Source organism: Elaeis guineensis, chromosome 2 (genome assembly GCF_000442705.2).
Source record: "Elaeis guineensis isolate ETL-2024a chromosome 2, EG11, whole genome shotgun sequence".
In the NCBI taxonomy this organism is placed as follows: domain Eukaryota; kingdom Viridiplantae; phylum Streptophyta; class Magnoliopsida; order Arecales; family Arecaceae; genus Elaeis; species Elaeis guineensis.
The window spans coordinates 102375081-102393398 of record NC_025994.2 but is presented as its reverse complement, the minus strand read 5'-3'; the positions used below and the strand labels follow the sequence as shown (position 1 = coordinate 102393398).

At 41.1% G+C, this 18318-nt stretch overlaps 1 protein-coding gene across 2 annotated transcripts; it reads right to left on the bottom strand.

Annotated features, from left to right (window-relative positions):
- Nucleotides 1-9030: 9030 nt before the first annotated feature.
- Nucleotides 9031-15069, bottom strand: LOC105032391 (protein TIC 20-I, chloroplastic). 2 transcript variants are annotated; one of them, XM_010906838.4, is made up of 3 exons: nucleotides 14357-15069; nucleotides 12002-12190; nucleotides 9031-10035 (listed from the first exon to the last, which is right to left on the bottom strand). In XM_010906838.4, exons 1-3 carry the CDS (start codon nucleotides 14397-14399, stop codon nucleotides 9383-9385), a joined length of 885 nt encoding a protein of 294 aa, XP_010905140.1. In that variant the 5' UTR covers nucleotides 14400-15069; the 3' UTR covers nucleotides 9031-9382. The 2 variants fall into 2 exon arrangements, with proteins under 2 accessions (XP_010905140.1, XP_010905147.1); XM_010906845.4 differs by lacking the exon at nucleotides 14357-15069 and adding an exon at nucleotides 14204-14284.
- Between the last annotated feature and the right edge of the window lie 3249 nt (nucleotides 15070-18318).

The following is an 18318-nucleotide window of genomic DNA, read 5'->3' as shown; positions in this document are numbered from 1 at the left end:
AGTTTAACCTTAGGCCCACCCAGGCCCAAATGGGCCGATCCGACAGAGTCTCTGATCTAACTTCCAGCAGCGGCTGCTGTCCAACTAATATTCATACTCCACAATATCATTTTTTTCATTTAAAAATTTTAAATAATAAAAATTTTTATTTTAAAAAAATTATAATATTTTATAATATATTATTTTTATATGCATGATATTATAATATGACTCAAAAAATTATGATATCCTGTAGTATATTATGATATACTGCATCAAATTATGACTTCCTACATATAGGATGTCATAACCCAGGATATCATAATATACCACAGGATATCATATTTTTGTCCAACTATTTTTCAATGTGCATTTAATGCCTGCAGTTCTGCTTTTTCATTTAAAAATTTTGAATAATAAAAATATTCTTGTTCTTTGAAAAAAAATTATGACATCTTGTACATATTATGATATTCTGTATTATATTATGATAAAAATTATAATTTTTTGGATGCAGAATATCATAATATGGATATAAGATATCATAATTTTTTTAAAGAAAAGATTTATTTTCATCATTCAAAATTTTAAATGAAAAAATAAAGCTATAGATATTAAATGCGCATTGAAAAGCGATGGTTACGTGGATCAATAGGATAAAGCGGTGCGCTCTACGTCAGATTTTTTACACCATCTGCAGTGCACAAAAAATTTTTCTTTCAACTAGATTAGGCTCCCATCGATTGGATTTGAGTCTAAATTCGATCAAATTTTTCACCATCCGATCCATATAGATCACAATGCAGGAAAAAGAAAAACAAACGACCACTCTTTTGCATTTGTTTAGATTTACAAATAAATACAAAAAAATTAAATTATTAATGCAGATAGGATAAAAAATATAAAAAATCCAAGCTATTAATCTAATGGGATGAAAAAATATATAAAAAAACTAAGCTATTAATATAAATGGGATCATAAAAATATAAAAAAAATCATATCATTAAAATGGATAACACACGCAAAGGTTGAGATTCAAGTTTGCATTTATTATAAAATATTTTTATTTATTTTATAAAATTTTTATTTATTTGAAAATATTTTTATTTATTTTAAAATAATTTATATTTATTTTAGATAAATTTATATTTATTCTATCCAAAGTTTGCATATATCCTACATAATTTATGTTTATTGTGAGGAGATAAAAAATATCTTATCCCATCCATATTAATAAAATAAATATAAATTATATAAAATAAATACATCAGATGAAATAAATATAAATTCCTTCGCAGTAAAAACAAACATGTCTAAAATAAACACAAATGAGTCCAAAATCAAAAATCAATAAAAATATTTTAAAATAAATATAAATTTTATCATAATAAATATAAGCACTCTAAAATAAATGCAAACTCAAATTTTAACCCTCATCCCATCCATGATAATGATTTTTTTAAAAAATACATTAATTTCAAATGGATTGACAAATGATCATTAATTTTTATTTTGCTGCATGGAGGTCCATACATACTGGAAGGACCGGATGGTAGGAAGTTAATTAAATTTAACTCAAAATCTGATCAATCTTATTCTAATCTGTCTCATTTGAACTCACCCTGGCATGGCGTAGGAAGTATTGACTAACCCCAAAGATCAGTTACGAAGACTGGATTCTATCTCGCAAAACAAAACTGAGTTTCAAATGGTACGGAATCAGTTTGCGAACCAGTTTCCAATTGACAGACTAGTCCTGGCGCATAGCACTGGCTGGTCCTTGGAGATGCCCATAATTGTCAAATAAGTTCCAGCATCCAGCTGGTCCAAGACAAGTCAGAATGAGAGCTGTGCCACCCTTGAAAGCCGCCATATAACCTGATCACAAAGATGAATGGCTGTCCAACATTTAAAAGCGACATGGTTGATGGCAATCCATTTCCGTGATTGATATGGCAGTTGTCACGGGGCTGATTCTTATCCAAAATTTTTACAAAAATTTACGCCTTGTGCGGTACTAGATCCACGTCTAGTTCAGCCTCTCAGCACTCTCCTCCCATAAGAGACATGATATCAAGACACATAAGGAAAATATCAAAGAATTCTTTTATCCCAATTCCCACTATACATTGGATAATAGAGATCCACCCACAGTCTCTCCGAATATCCCACGCTTATCCACTCCTGCCTCTACAAGCCAGCAAGCAAGGCATACATAGGCGGTGGACAACTTTCCCCAACCGTTGGGAACCAACTCAGAACCGTCCCCATCTGTTTGGAAGGCAACTGTTCCAAGGAGTTGGGAGTCAACTGCTGTCAACTCCCCTAAACTGCTGCTGGACAGCAACTGACCAAGGCAACTGAAGGCAACTGTCGGGCCAATTCAGAATCCTGTTCAACTACATGCCAAGGCCCAGGCTGCATGCGCCCAAGGCCAGGCTCGGGTGCCATCCTGCACACCCTTGCGAGCTCATGCGCGCACGCGTCCGGCCGTGCGCGCCCATGCACGGGCTAATGCCACACGCTCTGCTGTGCCGTTGCCTCGCGCGTCCTGCTGCCGCGGGCGCTCGTGCCGCACGCCTCCGGCACTGTACGCATCCCTCTGCGCATCCTGTTGCCGCGCGCGCCCTGTGTCGCACGCCTCCGGCACTGTGCGCATCCCTCTGTGCATCCTCCTGCCGCGCGCGCCCTGTGCCGCACGCCTCCGGCACTGTGCGCATCCCTCTACACATCCTCCTGCCGCGTGCGCCCAGTACTTGCCGCGCATACCCTGCTACGCGGCGTGCTCTAATATGGCGCCAGTGCGCTGCCCATGCGCACTCCAGCGCGCCCGTCCATGGTGCCGCGCGCTGCTGCATCTTGGCACCCGTCTGCTAGTGCCAATGCTTGGCCTGGCCATACGGGCACCAGACCATACCTTTTCCTTGCAGAGCTCCGCCAAGCCTCTGCCCATTTGGGATTGGTACGGTAAAGGCATCAACCCGTGCCATCTCAGAAAGCCAGCTAATGGGATCGTGACAAACCTCAGCCACCCGAAGATCCCGACGTCCTCGGAGGGAGGTATGATAAGTAAGTTTGGATCGCCTCTCCAAACTGCCATAAAGAAGTCTCCTTCTCCCAACTAGCCTCGTTCTCTGGTTCCCCTTTCCATTGGACCAAATATTCGGTCCTTCTATTTTTCTTGCTGTGTCCCAAGGTCCGATGGTCAAGAACTCTCTCCACCTCCTTGTCAAATTGTTGCCTTATTGTTGGTGGGGCTTGTTGCGCCTGAATCCTTGAAGGATCTGCATCGTCATGAAAGGGCCTTAGATAACTCACATGAAAGGTTGGATGTACCTTTAATCTTTTCGGCAGATGCAATCGATAGGCGATATGTCCCACCTTCTTCACCACTTCAAAGGGCCCATCATATCTTGGAATAAGACCTCGATATACCTTCTTACTGTTGATCTTTTTTCAGATTTGAGGAGTCAGTTTCAGCAAAACTTTATCCCCCACATTAAATTTCAAAGGCCTGCGCCCCTTGTCTGCATATTTCTTCATCCTCCTCGCTGCCTTATGGAGACTATCCTGTGTCTCTTCCAGCATTTTCTGCTGATTGCGGGCAAATCGATAGGCTGTCGGGCAGATTCCCCCAGATTTTTGCAAGGCAACTTCTTGAGGGGTAAGAGGTTGGCGTCCAGTCGCCAACTCAAAAGGACTAAATCCTGTTGCAAAAGATCGATGATGATTATAGCAAAATTGAGCAGTGTCTAACAGCTTCAACCAATTTCTTTGGCTGGCTGTCACATAGTGTCTGAGATACTCCTCCGACAATGCATTCACCCTCTCCGTCTGACCATCAGTTTGAGGATGATTTGCTGTGGAGAACTTGAGTTCAGAACCCATCAATTGAAAGAGATAGGTCCAAAACCTTCCCGTGAACCGAACATCTCTATCACTGATGATATCTGTAGGCAACCCGAAATGTTTCACCACATTTCGATAGAACAAGTCCACAGCAATCTCTGCTGGACATGCTTTCGATACTAGGACAAAAACAGCATACTTGGAGAAGCGGTCAACAACCACCATGATAGAAGTCATACCTTCCATCTTCGGAAAGCCACTGATGAAATCCATGGATACCAAAACCCATGGCTTTTCTGCAATTGGCAAAGGTTGTAGGAGACCCGCCTCCCTGCGCCTCTCCACTTTGTCTTGTTGGCACACCAAGCAAGACCGGACATAAGCCTCGATGTCCTCTTCCATCTTCGCCCATACAAACGTACGGGACAAGAGAGCCATCATGCGCTCCCTTCCCGGGTGTCCCGCCCATTGAGAATCATGGGACTCCCTCATGAGTTGTCTCCTCAGTCCCCCGCCATCGAGGACATATAGTCTATTACTTTTGCCCACCAATAGACTATCTTCAACCCAATATCTTCGGGTCACACCATCCCGAACCTGTTGAAGCAACTTTTGGTAGCCTTTATCTGACTGCGCCACCACCCAAATCTTGTCGATGAAGTCTGCTTCCACAGAAGAAATGGCAGCAGCCATTTCCACAATGCCTTTCCTACTCAAGGCATCAGCAACCTAGTTATGCCTCCTAGGTTTATGCTCCCATTCCAATTCATATTCAGCCAAGAATTTCTGCCACCGAGCCTGTCTAGGAGACAGCTTTTTCTGCGTCAAGAAAAATGTGTTAGCCACATTATCAGTTTTCACCACAAACCTAGTACCCAACAAGTAGACCCGCCATGTCCTCAAGCAATGCACCATAGCCAGCATCTCTTTCTCATGGGCAGAATATCGCTGTTCTGCCTCCTTGAGTTTTCAGCTTTCAAAGGCAATCGGATGTCCCTCTTGCACCAGCACACCTCCAACAGCTTTATTGGAGGCATCGGTATGCACTTCGAAAGGCTTCACAAAATCAGGCAACTTAAGCACCGGTTCCGATGAAACAGCCACCTCCAATTCCTCGAAGGCCTCTTGGCACCTTTCGGTCTAATCCCATGGCTGATCCTTCCTCAACAGATCTGTCAATGGGATAGCCTTCCTTGAATATCCAGTCATAAATTTGCGATAATAGTTTGCCAAACCAAGAAAACTTCTCAACTCGGCAACTTTGGTAGGTGCTGCCCAATCCAGAATGGCCTGCACTTTCTTCCGGTCCATTTTCACCGTGCCATTGCCCACCACATGTCCGAGAAAATTGATTTCTTTGCAGCAGAATTCACACTTTTTCTTCTTGACATATAGCTTGTGTTCCCTCATAACCATAGTGGTTTTGGGTTCATCCCCCTCAGCAATCCTCACTTGCCAATAACCTAATCGTAGATCCAACTTAGTGAAGTATGCAGCCTTGGATAACCGATCAAATAAATCTGATATTAGGGGCACCGGGTACTTATTCTTAATGGTGACTTTATTCAGGCCTCTGTAGTCCACACAGAGCCTAAAAGAACCATCTTTCTTTTTCTGGAACAACACAGGGGCACCGAAAGGAGCTTTAGATGGTTGTACCTTTTCCGCATCCAGCAGTTCACCCAACTGCTTCTTTAATTCAGCCAACTCCTTAGGCGACATTCTGTAGGGAGCTTTGGCAGGAGGTCTTGTGCCGGGCACAAGATTAATCTTGTGATCCACAGCACGTCGAGGCGGCAGCCCCTTTGGCAACTCTGAAGGCATTACATCACCGAATCCCTGCAGAAGTTCAGCCACCTCCTTTGGCACTGTTGCTGTCTCATCAGGGCCCACATCAATGAGAGCAGCAAAGTAAGTTACTTGGCCCCGCTTCCATCCACGGGCCAATTGCATGGCAGAGACCATCTCCACCTTTGGTTCGCGAACACCAGCATCCGAAAGCATGCTGCACCTTGTAACAAAACAAGGTCTCCTCTCATCATGGATCATCAGTCCATTCAAGTGTGGCAATATCGCCACTTTGGTAGCGACAAAAAAATCATTGCCAAGGATCAAGTTGTAGCCGTCCAGTGGAACCACCATCAGGTTCATGCGACCATCCCATCCGCTAATGGTCACTTGGATGTCAAAGGCCATGCCCCTCACGACCTGGGCTTGAGAATTGACTGCCTTGATACGGCTAGAGTGTTTCGCCACACTCAAGCCTAGAGTGGCTACTATCCTTTCAGCCACAAAACTGTGAGTGGCACCACTGTCCACCATGGCTGAAAGCTGATGTCCATTGACTTTCATCCGCACAAACATCAGTTTGGGGTGTTCCTTGGCTTTCTCCATCTGAATTGCACCAAGTAATTGCAATGGTGCAACTTGGTATGTAGCCTCTGAATCAGACTCATCATAGGCATCTTTGGCAATAATGGCACTTATCTTGCTCTTGTTGGGACAATTGCGAGCAAGATGAGGACCAGTGCAGATGAAGCAACCAGGATGAGGATTGGCATGATCCCTCCTTTGGTGGGAACCCTCCACCTTAGCCTTCCCTTTATCAATATCCTTGGTCCGCTTCTCACCAACATCCTTTGGCCTCTTCCTGTGATTCTTCTCAGCAAACTTAGGTTTGTTTGTGGCAAACCCATTGCTGGGCTTACTGATTCGCAAATCCACCAAGGCATCAGCGGCAGCCAATGCGGCGGGCAAGTCCTTGATGCCTTGCCGTCGCAATTCCAATTGCGCCCAAAGTTGGAGACCAGACAGGAAGTTGAATAACCTGTCTGCCTTGGACATATCCCTTATGTCCAACATAAGAGAGTTGTACTCCTTCACATACTCCCTTACCGAGCCGGTCTGTCTCAACTTCTTTAGGGAGTCCCTTGCAACCCATGCTGTATTGCAAGGGAGGAATTGCTCCTTCAATTCCTGTTTCAACACCTCCCAAGTAGCAATCTGTGGCCTGGCAACATCTTCCATTCTGGTTCTCCACCAGAGTTTGGCATCCCCCACCAAGTACATACTGGTGATGGAGACTTCTCCTCTTCAGGAGCATGTGCAGCCTTGAAGTATTGCTCCATATCCCACAAGAAATTCTCCAGATCTTTGGCACTCCGTATGCCATTGAAAGGCTTTGGATCAGGGACCTTCATCTTGACGGGCGTATCTCCTTGCGAAGGGTTTTGCAGCACCGTCTTGAGGAGTCTGACATCATATTGCATCTCCTCCAATTGTTGCTGCGCCATTGCCAAGGCTTCTTGCAGTGGAACCAATGTGGCCAGCGAGTGCTCTATTTGCGACCACAAAGGTTCAGCGGCTTCCGTTTGAGGCACACCGAGCATTGCTTCCAACCGGGACAATCTTTCACAGATAGCTTCCATGTTACCACCCGTTCGCATGAGCGCCACCCCCACGCTCAATGTTTTGGCTCTCAAATGGCCAAAATCCCCTCGCTAGAGCAAACCTGCTCTGATATCAACTGTTACAGGACTGATTCTCGTCCAGAATTTTTGCAAGAATTCACGCCTTGTGCGGCACTAGACCCACGTCTAGTTCAGCCTCTTAGCACTCCCCTCCCATAAGGGACATGATATCAAGGCACATAAGAAAAATATCAAAGATTTTCTTTATCCCAATTTCCACTATACACTGGATAATAGAGACCCACCCACAGTCTCTCCGAATATCCCATGCTTACCCACTCCTACCTCTACAAGTCAGCAAGCAGGGCATACATAGGCGGTGGACAACTTCCCCCAACCGCTGAGAACCAACTAAGAACCGTCTCCATCTATTTGAAAGGCAACTGTTCCAAGGAGTTAGGAGTCAACTGCTGTCAACTCCCCTAAACTGCTGCTGGACAGCAACTAACCAAGGCAACCGAAGGCAACTATCGGGCCAACTCAGAATCCCGTCCAACTGCATGCCAAGGTCCAGGCTGCACGCGCCCAAAGCCAGGCTCGGGTGCCACCCTGCGCACCCTTGCGAACTCATGCACGCACGCATCCGACCGTGCGCGCCCATGCGCGAGCTGATGCCACACGCTCTGCTGTGCCATTGCCTCGCGCGTCCTGCTGCCGCGCGCGCTCTGTGCCGCACGCCTCCGACACTGTGCGCATCCCTCTGCGCATCCTGTTGCCGCACGCACCCTGTGCCGCACACCTCCGGTACTGTGCGCATCCCTCTGCGCATCCTCCTGCCGCGCGCGCCCTGTGCCGCATATCTCCGGCACTGTGCGCATCCCTCTACGCATCCTCCTGCCGCGTGCGCCCAGTACTTACCGCGCACACTTTGCTGCGCGGCGCGCTCTAACATGACGCCAGTGCGCTGCCCATGCGTACCCCAGCACGCGCCCATCCATGGTGCCGCACGCTGCTGCATCTTGACATCCGTCTGCTGGTGCCAATGCTTGACCTGGCCATACGGGCACCAGACCATACATTTTTCTTGCAGAGCTCCGCCAAACCTCGCCCACTTGAGATTGACACGGTAAAGACATCAACCCATACCATCTCAGAAAGCCAGCTAATGGGACCGTGACAGCAACCATCAAGATTGTGTAGCTTTCCGCAATGCAAAATGCACACCGTGGAGGATCTCAACCCATATGAAATTAGTTCATTTCTGCATGCCCCCCTACCCCAACCCACAAGGGTGCATGCCCAACCCACAAAGGGTGCATGTTATAGGTCATTCCAAATTTCCAATACCATGTGGAGAGATGGATGATATGTATCATCTGAATTCTCAATCCAAGATTCTGCATGACTAGTGAAAGACCAACAGAGGAATCAACAAAAAGCCAGGCTAAAGCAAGTCCCTCCCCCGTTCGAACCTGGGAATGTCCACCATATGAAACTTAATCATAAGGTGTTATTCTTTTACATATAGCCACTGCAAGAATTTAAAAGCCTGAGCTAGTGAAAATGCTGCATCGATTCGATTCAGCTCCACTTTGGATGTTTAACTTGAAAATAGCTCTCCTGATTGCATGAGAGCTTAGTCTTAGGCAAAGACATTAATCAACCGTTTAAGAAAATCAGCAAAATATTAGACAGAGCGAAACCAGCACAGGCCCAAACAGATTAGCCTACAATCAATTTTATTTTCTACTAGCAACTGCAATTAATCCAAAAATTCAGAAACCATTTAAGATCACATGAAACAAATACATCCATTCCATATCTTTAGCCCTACAACGCAACAAGAACATCAAGTCCCTCAATATGAATAAATGAATACACTTCTATGATTGTTCCGATCAATATTTTTAGCATGATATGGCTCGTCCTTGTAAAGCTCACTCAACCCTAATTGGACCTCATACTCAACTCTCACCGCATCATAAGCTCTTTTTTCCCCTAGATTCTTTCCATGACACTTTTCCACTATCACCATCTAGAGACAAGAAGGATGACTATAATCCAAACAGAAACATGTCTGCAGGACATAAATAGGATATCTTCAACTATTACCTTCTTGAGACAAGAAATAATCAACAAGCAACCTATAATCCAAACAAAAGCAAATCTGTATGAAAATATGCTGCATCGGACACAAATGGGACGTCTGCATACTTGCCCGTGAGTGCGCACCTCATACATTCAAGCACCGTATACATCTGTATAAATGCAACTGCAGTCCAGAAATACATCCCAAGCATACCACGGTATACAGCATTTGGCATCCAACCACATGCAATAGCCATGACCTGAAGGGCTGTGTCTAGGAGCAATGCCATTGTGACATGAAACCGCAAGAAGTGTGGCCACTCCTTCCTCTTCACCACCCCAAGATAAGCTACATACAGAACCACCATCATGAACCAGTTGGGCAATAGCGCTATGGTATCAAGGAAGGGGTTAGTTAGGAACTCAAAGTCTTCAAGGATGTGGTGCAGTTGGTACACCGTATCAGCATAAAACCATACATAGTGGAGCGGCAGGAGATATGGAATACAAGCCAAGGTCCTCCACCACCATTTGGGTTTACTAGTCATTTGTGGATAGCTAAAGAAACTCTTCGATGCTTTACAGACCACTGAGCTTCTTGGCCACACCTTGCTGTGCCGGTCCAACAATGGCAGCATTTGTGCAACAGAACCATGGTCTCCTCTTAGAAAGGAAGTTGAAGCCCCAGAAAGGTGTAGAATGGGACCTCCTGCCATGTGAAACACAACAAATACGACCAGAAAGCCACAATCAGTGGAATATAAATGGCATCCAGAACTTAACTCATCTTACTAGTTCACCCATATCATATCAACTACCAGATAGACTTTAAGCAAACTTGCAGCCTTTTATCTTGTGATGCTGATAGACCAACTAGAAGGATAACAATCAAATTCTCCTGCAAGTTTCTTAATCTTACATGTGAAAGTATTTAATTTTGGACTATGAAATGCATGTGTTGCCTGGTGAAATACATCGTTACCTGCTGACAACAATGTAAGGAGATTTGTGTTCCAGATGCTGGGGAATAAAGGCCTTGGCCTGGATGTTTTCCTTGTATGCTTTCATGAAACTTTTAGGTTGAACACAAAAGCAACCACAAATTTTCCATATAACCAACATGTTACTGAAGTGAATAACATGAATTTTACCACTCAGAGATAGGGAGCATTGAAGCACGCAGCTATCTGATTTTAAGACCTTAAGCTTGCTTTGTAGATTTTACCAAGGGATTAATATCAAATGAGGAAGCATTTGATTAAGTTTATCTCCTCAAACAATAGTGCCATTATCGCTAAGTGCCTTATATTGGTTGTTTTCTAGTGGCCCATGAATTTATCAAAAGGCCAGGCCAAGGTTGAGAAATCATGGTTTCACGAGGAAGTCTTTATTATGAATAACTCCTGGTTATCATGAATAGGATGTACTTATGGGATAAGTAATTAAGAGATGACATACAATTTGCATATCTTCAGCCTTATTTCCCTATACCTGTAAATAGTCTCCTTAAAGGGTTCTGAATCAATAAAGGCTTATGCAAGGAGATCCTCGTTCTTACCACTTAAACATGAACTAGAAGGTACACAGTAAATATTATCAATATGTATTAAAAGGGACTTGCTACAATGACACACTTCCAATATCCTTTTTTTTTTTTAAATTTATGTTGATGTTGGTGCACCTACTGTGCAACCTTAAAATTCTTCAGTGTTTCCAAGACACCTGGAATGGTGGCAAGTGTTCCAGCATTTGTTGTCCCAAAGATAGGGGTACTTGCATATAAGACACACAATCAGCATATTTGTGAACACGTAATAGATACAGATGTTCATGCATATGCCTTCAGATACGTGTATCACTAACTATTATATGGCACTTATATTCAAAATGTAGCATCTGTCAAAATGTAGCATCTGTTACACAAATGAAAACACAGAAAAAGTACGCTAGTTGTGCAGTAAGTAGCTGGTCCATTAACACATAACGGTGGGACTTAAAATGCCATAGCTGCATGAAAGAATCTTCTGACACGATGCTCCAAAAAAATCATGTTAAAAGCTGCTATTTCTGACTGGTGCAAGTATGACAAAATTTTCAAGATGCCAAGAAGAGATGAGACCTACTTTGCTGTACCAAAGTGCTGAGGGTGTTAAGACTCCGGAAATCCTGGAAACCAGAGTGATCTGGTAACATTAATGTCATAATCGGGTGCAGTATGTGAATAAAGCTGTAGGAGTTGCACCACCAATTGGGATGGTATGGTCTTGTATAGTGAAGATTTGAGGAGGGACCAATAAGTAGAGACAATGTAATCTTCGTATAAGGATTTTGTAAGAGGGGAAAACCTAAACTAACATTGGCGAGAATTTGAGGACAAGGAACATGAAAAAGCTTGGAATAACATCTGCAGTAGCCCTAAATAGGAAAAGATAGGATTTGTAAAGCCAACCCCATATAACTGGGAAAAGGCTTGACAGGTATGGTCTTCTTTTTCTTTTTTTTTTTTTGGTTCGTATAGATGGGTATCGTCATGGTCATAATATGTAATAGCAACAAATCTCCATGTGAACCTAAGCAAGGGTGCCATTTTAGAGGTTGATTTTGTGGGCATTGCTCTTAATACAGATTATACACCTACTAGAAGCAACATTTATGTGAAACGGACATAGACATACCTCTTAAGGACAAGGGCTTTCTTTCTTGATAAGATGTGGATAGACTTCTGAATTTTGGACATGCTGCAGAAGCACGAACAGGCAGGACATATGCCAAAGAAGGATTATGCTTAGTATTGCGAGGCCCTAATTTTATGGCTGGGCCCCCAGAAGCCACACATTTATTTAGAAGCATGCTGTCCCAAGAACCTAGAAAAGAAAATATTTGTTATGAACCTTTAGAGACTCTAAACCAAAATACTGGTGCCCAAAATGAATTTCTGTGTCCACCATAAATAAATAACAAACTTCAGCATAAGGGACATCGGAAATTCATAATTCATCATCTAGTATGGTTAGAATGGTACATGTATGGACTGAAAGGACTGATTCACCATATTTTCAAGGATATAGTCATGTTGACATAGGCATTAATATATACAGAGGCACAAGCGCAAATATGGTTTATATAGTTCATATTCTTACTACACTGATAAAATATGCACAAAATGACAACTTTGATAGGAATGAACTACAAAGACGGAATGCAAATTCCATACCCCTTTTTTTTTTTGACATAGCTTCAAGTGCATTTCCATTAATATAGATACAATATCAATCTTATTCTGAACGACATTATTGTTTTTTATTAAGCAAATACAAAGTTTCACAAATCAATCACATAGATAACTTGTTTCATTGTTTGACAACATTTCAGTAACGCAATTTATCTATATTGGTAAAGATGATATTGCTAAATTAATCCACTATGAATTATTGACTTATATGCCATGAGGCTGTCAGCCATGGCAAAAATAAGATATTACCTTCCAAGAAGCATCCAACCTCTAATAACAAATATGTAACAACAAATTTGTAGGCATGTATTCCATAAGTACAAAATGCAATTTTTCAAGCCCACCTATACAACATATAGATGACTTCGTAGAAGATCAATCCAGTAATATAAAGCCATCAGATAACAGTTCCCAAAAAAAAAAAAAAATTCTAGAATCTGCTTATTAACCCCCACCATTAAACTTGCATGCTAATGAAAGCATTAGTGGGGTGCCATAAAATTGGAGGAGGAGATTAGTTGCACTTTGTAGAGATAAATCCAATTATATATACAAAAGAAAAGAAGATACTTGCAAATCTAATTTAGATTAACTGATCATACTATACAAATCTGCTGGGATAGCAGACTATGCAAACAAACAAATTGGATGGAGATGTAAACTAGGCAGTCAAAGAAACAAATCCACATTGCGACTGTCACCATTCAGCCAACCCTAAAAAAGTTTTTTTAAAAATTGCTTTGCTATTTCAAAAGTTCATGATTGAGATAATCTCAAATTCATCCAGCTAATAAAAATTTGCATGCTCAAACTAAGAGACAGTCACAAAGAAATGAAGAAAAATAAACAAATCAATTTCTTGGTATGAGGAATAAATTTACAGCCGTACCAAAGTTTAATAGTAGGACCCATATAAATGCCCACGTACCATATCTTAAAGTTTTTTGAAGGCACTGAGCAACACTTGAAGTAATCCTCTGTCAATTATTTAATATATTAGGGGGGCAAAATTCACCTATAGCAAAACCAAAAAGAACCAGGATTTGAAAATAAACATCAAATTGAGGCAAAAATCAAAACCGTGCGTCTTTTAATTGACTCCCCTGATGCAACCTGCTATGTGGAAGCGCTCAACTTTCTTACACAACAACCGGATGCGAACTTTCCCTCTCATCCTCCTATAATTCTTGGTTTTTCTACTTTATTCTCTCCGTTATAACTGTTATCGTCCAGTCTTTCTCCTTGTACATCCCTACTTTGCACCCTCTGGTGCATATTTTTCTTAATAAACTAGGTGGCCTCCCCTTACCTCAAAAAAAAAAAAACAAAAGAGAGAGAGAGAGAGAAAGAAGAAGAAGAAGAAGGGCAAAAGAAAGAAAGAAAGAGGGGTTGAGGCATCTAGCTAAAGAACTCTACAAGAAGAGCACCACAAAGTTCTACAGAAACCTCATTCAATAACTGAAGACATGAGAAGAGCTTTAATGTGTTCCAAGAACCTCATCAATTCCACACGATCAAATATTCCTCTACTAATTTCTTAATTTCTACATGGATTCACGTCAAGATTACAATTCCTTGCGGATGATATAACATTAACTACAACAAAAATTAGAAATCTTGGGCGGACGATGACAGGAAAACTTACATGTGATTGCATTACCAAAAGGAAACGAGAAAATTTATGTTCGAGACTCAATTAATTTAATACCCATTGAAAAAAGAAAAGCATAAAGCGAAATCATAGTACGTCTTATTTATTATATGCAATAAAAGCGAGAGAACAAAGCACACGCTCTACCGGTGGTGGTCGCAGCCCTGCCGAAACCTAATCTCCTCCACATGCCTCGCGGTGAGGGGGTTATAGAAACGAATTTCTTGGGGACGAAGCTTCCCGAACCGACAATGCATCTCTTAATGGGTCGGGTTTGACCAAACTCGACCCGTAACCGACCCGGCACCACATCTGGGCCTGATTACCCGCATCAACCCGCCCAACTCGAGGCTGCGGAGTCGAACCTCCGATCGAATCGTCCGGCGAGCCTCCCTTCAGCGCGGCCGGCAACCAGCGTCGCCCGCCCCTCCTAGTCGGCGGCGGAGATCAGGCGATCCACACTTTCCCCCTTCGATCTAGGGCAGGATCTCCGTGTCGATCGAGCCATCGAGACGCAGGAGATCTCGTGGTTGCCAGACCTCCGGCGGAAGGGGCGAAGAAGGAGGAGGGCTTTTGGTGCGTGCATGTGGGGGAAGGGCGAGATCTTTGAGGTGGGAAAGGATTGAGAGGTAGGGATCGCCGCATAGGAGTTCGTCGGAGGGACGCTAGTGGAGAAGGCGGAGGCGACGCAGAGCGGGACGAAGCGAGGAGGTGGTGGAGAAAGGGGCTCGGCGCAGATGGGCAGCAAAGATGAGGAGCCGCCGCGGCGTCTTTCTTGTTCCCTCTCGGTCAGGAATCACCGTGCTGGAATTTGGAAGCGGGTTCTTGGAGTTGGATTGTCAAGTTCCCGAATCCGAGAAAGGGGTGAGTTTAGCCACGCTAAATATTCGAACGACTCGGGACTTCTGGTCCGTAACTAGTCGAACTCATTCTTCCTACCGACAACTAAAATCCAAAATCTGGAAAATCAAGCAAATAACCCAAACCCACCGCGTCCCCCCAGGGGCAACTTGGACCCTACACCGCGTGCAACGGTACCGTGCACCACGCCCATCAGCGTACCTCCTTGGTCCGAATCCTTTTCCTAAATAATATTAAAAAAAAAATTATTTATTTAAATAATATAAATTCTAATTTATCTATTAAAATAAAATAGAAGATAAAAAATATCATTTTGAATGATATTTTCTCCAAACGACGTCATCCATCTTTTTTCACATAGACATCGTTCAAAAAAAAAAATTAGAAAACATCATTTTAAGTGATGTTTTTAAAAATATCATTTAAAATGGTATTTTTAAAAATATCATTTTAAATGATATTTTTAAAAACGTCATTCAAAATGACGTTTTCTATTTTTTTCTTAAAAAAATAATAATAATTTTTTAAAATTTTAATTTATAAATAAATAAGAATTTTAATTTTGAATGAAATTTAAAATATAAAAATTTAAATTTTTAATTCGAATAAAAAAGATAATTATGGATAATTTTTTTCTTTTCAAATTAATTTTTGTAAAAAATATCTAAATAAAAATCTTAAAAAATTAAAAATTAAAAATATCATAGAAAAAGAAAAAAAGAGAAAGAAATGTGAAAGAAATAAAAATTATAAATTTGAATTTAAAAAAATAAAAATTTTAAATTTAATTCAAAAACATCATTTCAAATTCTTTCAAAAAATGTTCAAAAAAATAAAAAAATAAAAAGTACCATTAAAAACTCAAAAATTTAAAATAATCAGAAAAAAATAAGAATTATAATTTGAAATTTAAAAAAATAAAATTTTTAAAATTAATTAAAACAAAAATATCATTTCAAATCACTTTTCCAATTTCAAATTAATTTATTTAAAAAATATTCCAAACAAATAAAAAAATAGCCTAAAAAAATTTTATAAAAATAGAAAAAAATAAAAAAATAGAAAAATTATATAATTATAAGTTTGAATTTAAAAAAATTAAAATTTTAATTTGAATTAAATTTTGAAAAAAAAATAAATGCCATAAGAAAGTGAAAAAAAAGGAAAAAATGTGAAAAAAAAAAGAAATTTATAAATTAAAATTTAAAAAAATAAAAATTTTAACTTTAATTTAAATAAAAAATATCATTTGAAATTACGTTATCCATTTCAAATTATTTTTTAAAAAAATTATCTGAAGAAAAGAAAAAAATATTGTAAAAAAATAAAAAATACCATTAAAAAAGAAAACAAGAAAAAAAAAGAAATTGAAAAAAAATAGGAATTGTAATTTTAATTGAAAAATAAAATTTATAATTTTAAATTTTAAGAATTAAAAATTCTAATTATAATTGAAATAAAAAATATTAATTTAAATAACTAAAAAATGGAAAAGAATGAGAAAAAAATAAAATATATAATTTTGAATTTATAAATAAATACAAATTTTAATTTTGAATGAAATTTAAAATATAAAAATTTGAATTTTTAATTAAAATAACAAAGATAATTTTAAATTATTTTTTTTTCAAATTATTTTTTTTTAAAAAATATCTAAAAAATCTTAAAAATTTAAAAAATTAAAAATATTATAGAAAAAGAAAAAAAGAGAAAGAAATAAAAATTATAAATTTGAATTTAAAAAATAAAAATTTTAATTAAAAATTATTGCTTCTTGAATTGATTTTGATGAATAAAAGAAGTGAATAAAAGAAAAAAATGGTAATAAAATAAAAATTATAATTATAAATTTTTTAAAAAAATTAATTTTAATTTAAATTAAAAATTATCATTCAAATTATTATCCTCATTTTTAATTAATTTTATTTACTAAAAAATTATAAAAAAATAATTAAAAATTTAAGAAAAAAGATTTAAAGAAATCAAAAAAAAAAGAAAAGAGAAAAAAAAAAAGAGAAAACGTCAAAGGGAATCGTGTTTTCTCCTTCCCCCCTTCTTCTCTCCCTTCTCCCTCTTCTCTCTTCTCCCTTCTCCCTCTTCTCCCTTCTCCGGCGTCTCTCCGGTGGCACGGCGGCATGGCGGCGAGCTCCCGACGACGGTGAGCTGCCACCTCTCTCTCCCTTTTCCTCTCTCTCTCTCCCTCTTTTTTATTGGCCGCCGGCGTTAGAGGGCCGACGACGGGCCGCGGCCCCCTCCTCTCCCTCTTCCTCTCTCTCTCCTTCTCTCTCTCTCTCCCTCTTTTTCTTTGGCCGCCGGCGACAGACGGCCGGCGGTGGCCCACGCACCCCGACGGCGGGCCCCCGCGGCGGCCCCGACGATCTCCTTCTCTTGGCCGGCCCCTCCTTTCCCTCTTCCTCTCTCTCTCTCTTCCTCTCTCTGTTTCCCTCTTTTTCCTTGGCCGCTGGCGTCAGAGGGCCGGCGGCGGGCCGCGCATCCCGACGGCGGGCCGTGCGCCCCGACGGCGGGCCCCCTCCTCTCCCTCTTCCTCTCTCTCTCCCTTTTCCTTGGTCGCCAGCCGACTGACGGCCAGTGGCGGGCCCCGATGGTCCCTTTCCCTTAGCTGTCCCCTCCTCTCCCTCTTCCTCTCTCTCTTCCTCTCTCTCTCCCTCTTTTTCCTTGGCCGACGGTGACAGACGGCCGGCGGCATCCCGACGGCGGCCCCCCACAGCGGGCCCCTTCCCTTGGCTGACCCCTCCTCTCCCTCTTCCTCTCTCTCTCTCCCTCTTTTTCCTTGGTCGCCGCCGGCCCGATGAGGTGGGCCCCGATGGTCCCCTTCCCTTGGCCAGCCCCTCCTCTCCCTCTTCCTCTCTCTCTCTTCCTCTCTCTGCCCCTCTTTTTCCTTGGCTGCGGCGACAGACGGCCGGCGGCGGCCCATGCGGCCCGGCGGCAGGCCCCGACGATCGGATATAGGTATCGAAATATTATTTTTTTTATTTTAAATTTTTTATTTTAAATTTGATAAAATTTATTTAACATGAGTACATTGTGAAACAAATGGAATGTTGCATTCAACATTCATCACGTATCGACGAGAGTGACACGGGTTTATAGGTGCCAGTCAGATACATTAGTTGATACATATAGACGGATAAATTTTAAATTTTTTACAAATATTATTTTACAGTATTCATAATCTATTAAAATTTTAGCTCATTAATTTTTTTTATTTTAACTCTATCAGTTTTTGT

Excerpts from the sequence above, each read along its gene's own strand:
- LOC105032391 (XM_010906838.4), bottom strand. The coding sequence starts at position 14,399 with ATGTGGAGGAGATTAGGTTTCGGCAGGGCTGCGACCACCACCG. Across the intron at positions 12,191-14,356 it reads CAGGGCTGCGACCACCACCG|GTTCTTGGGACAGCATGCTT; the intron begins GTAGAGCGTGTG and ends TTTCTTTTCTAG. Across the intron at positions 10,036-12,001 it reads AAAGCCCTTGTCCTTAAGAG|GAGGTCCCATTCTACACCTT; the intron begins GTATGTCTATGT and ends TTCACATGGCAG.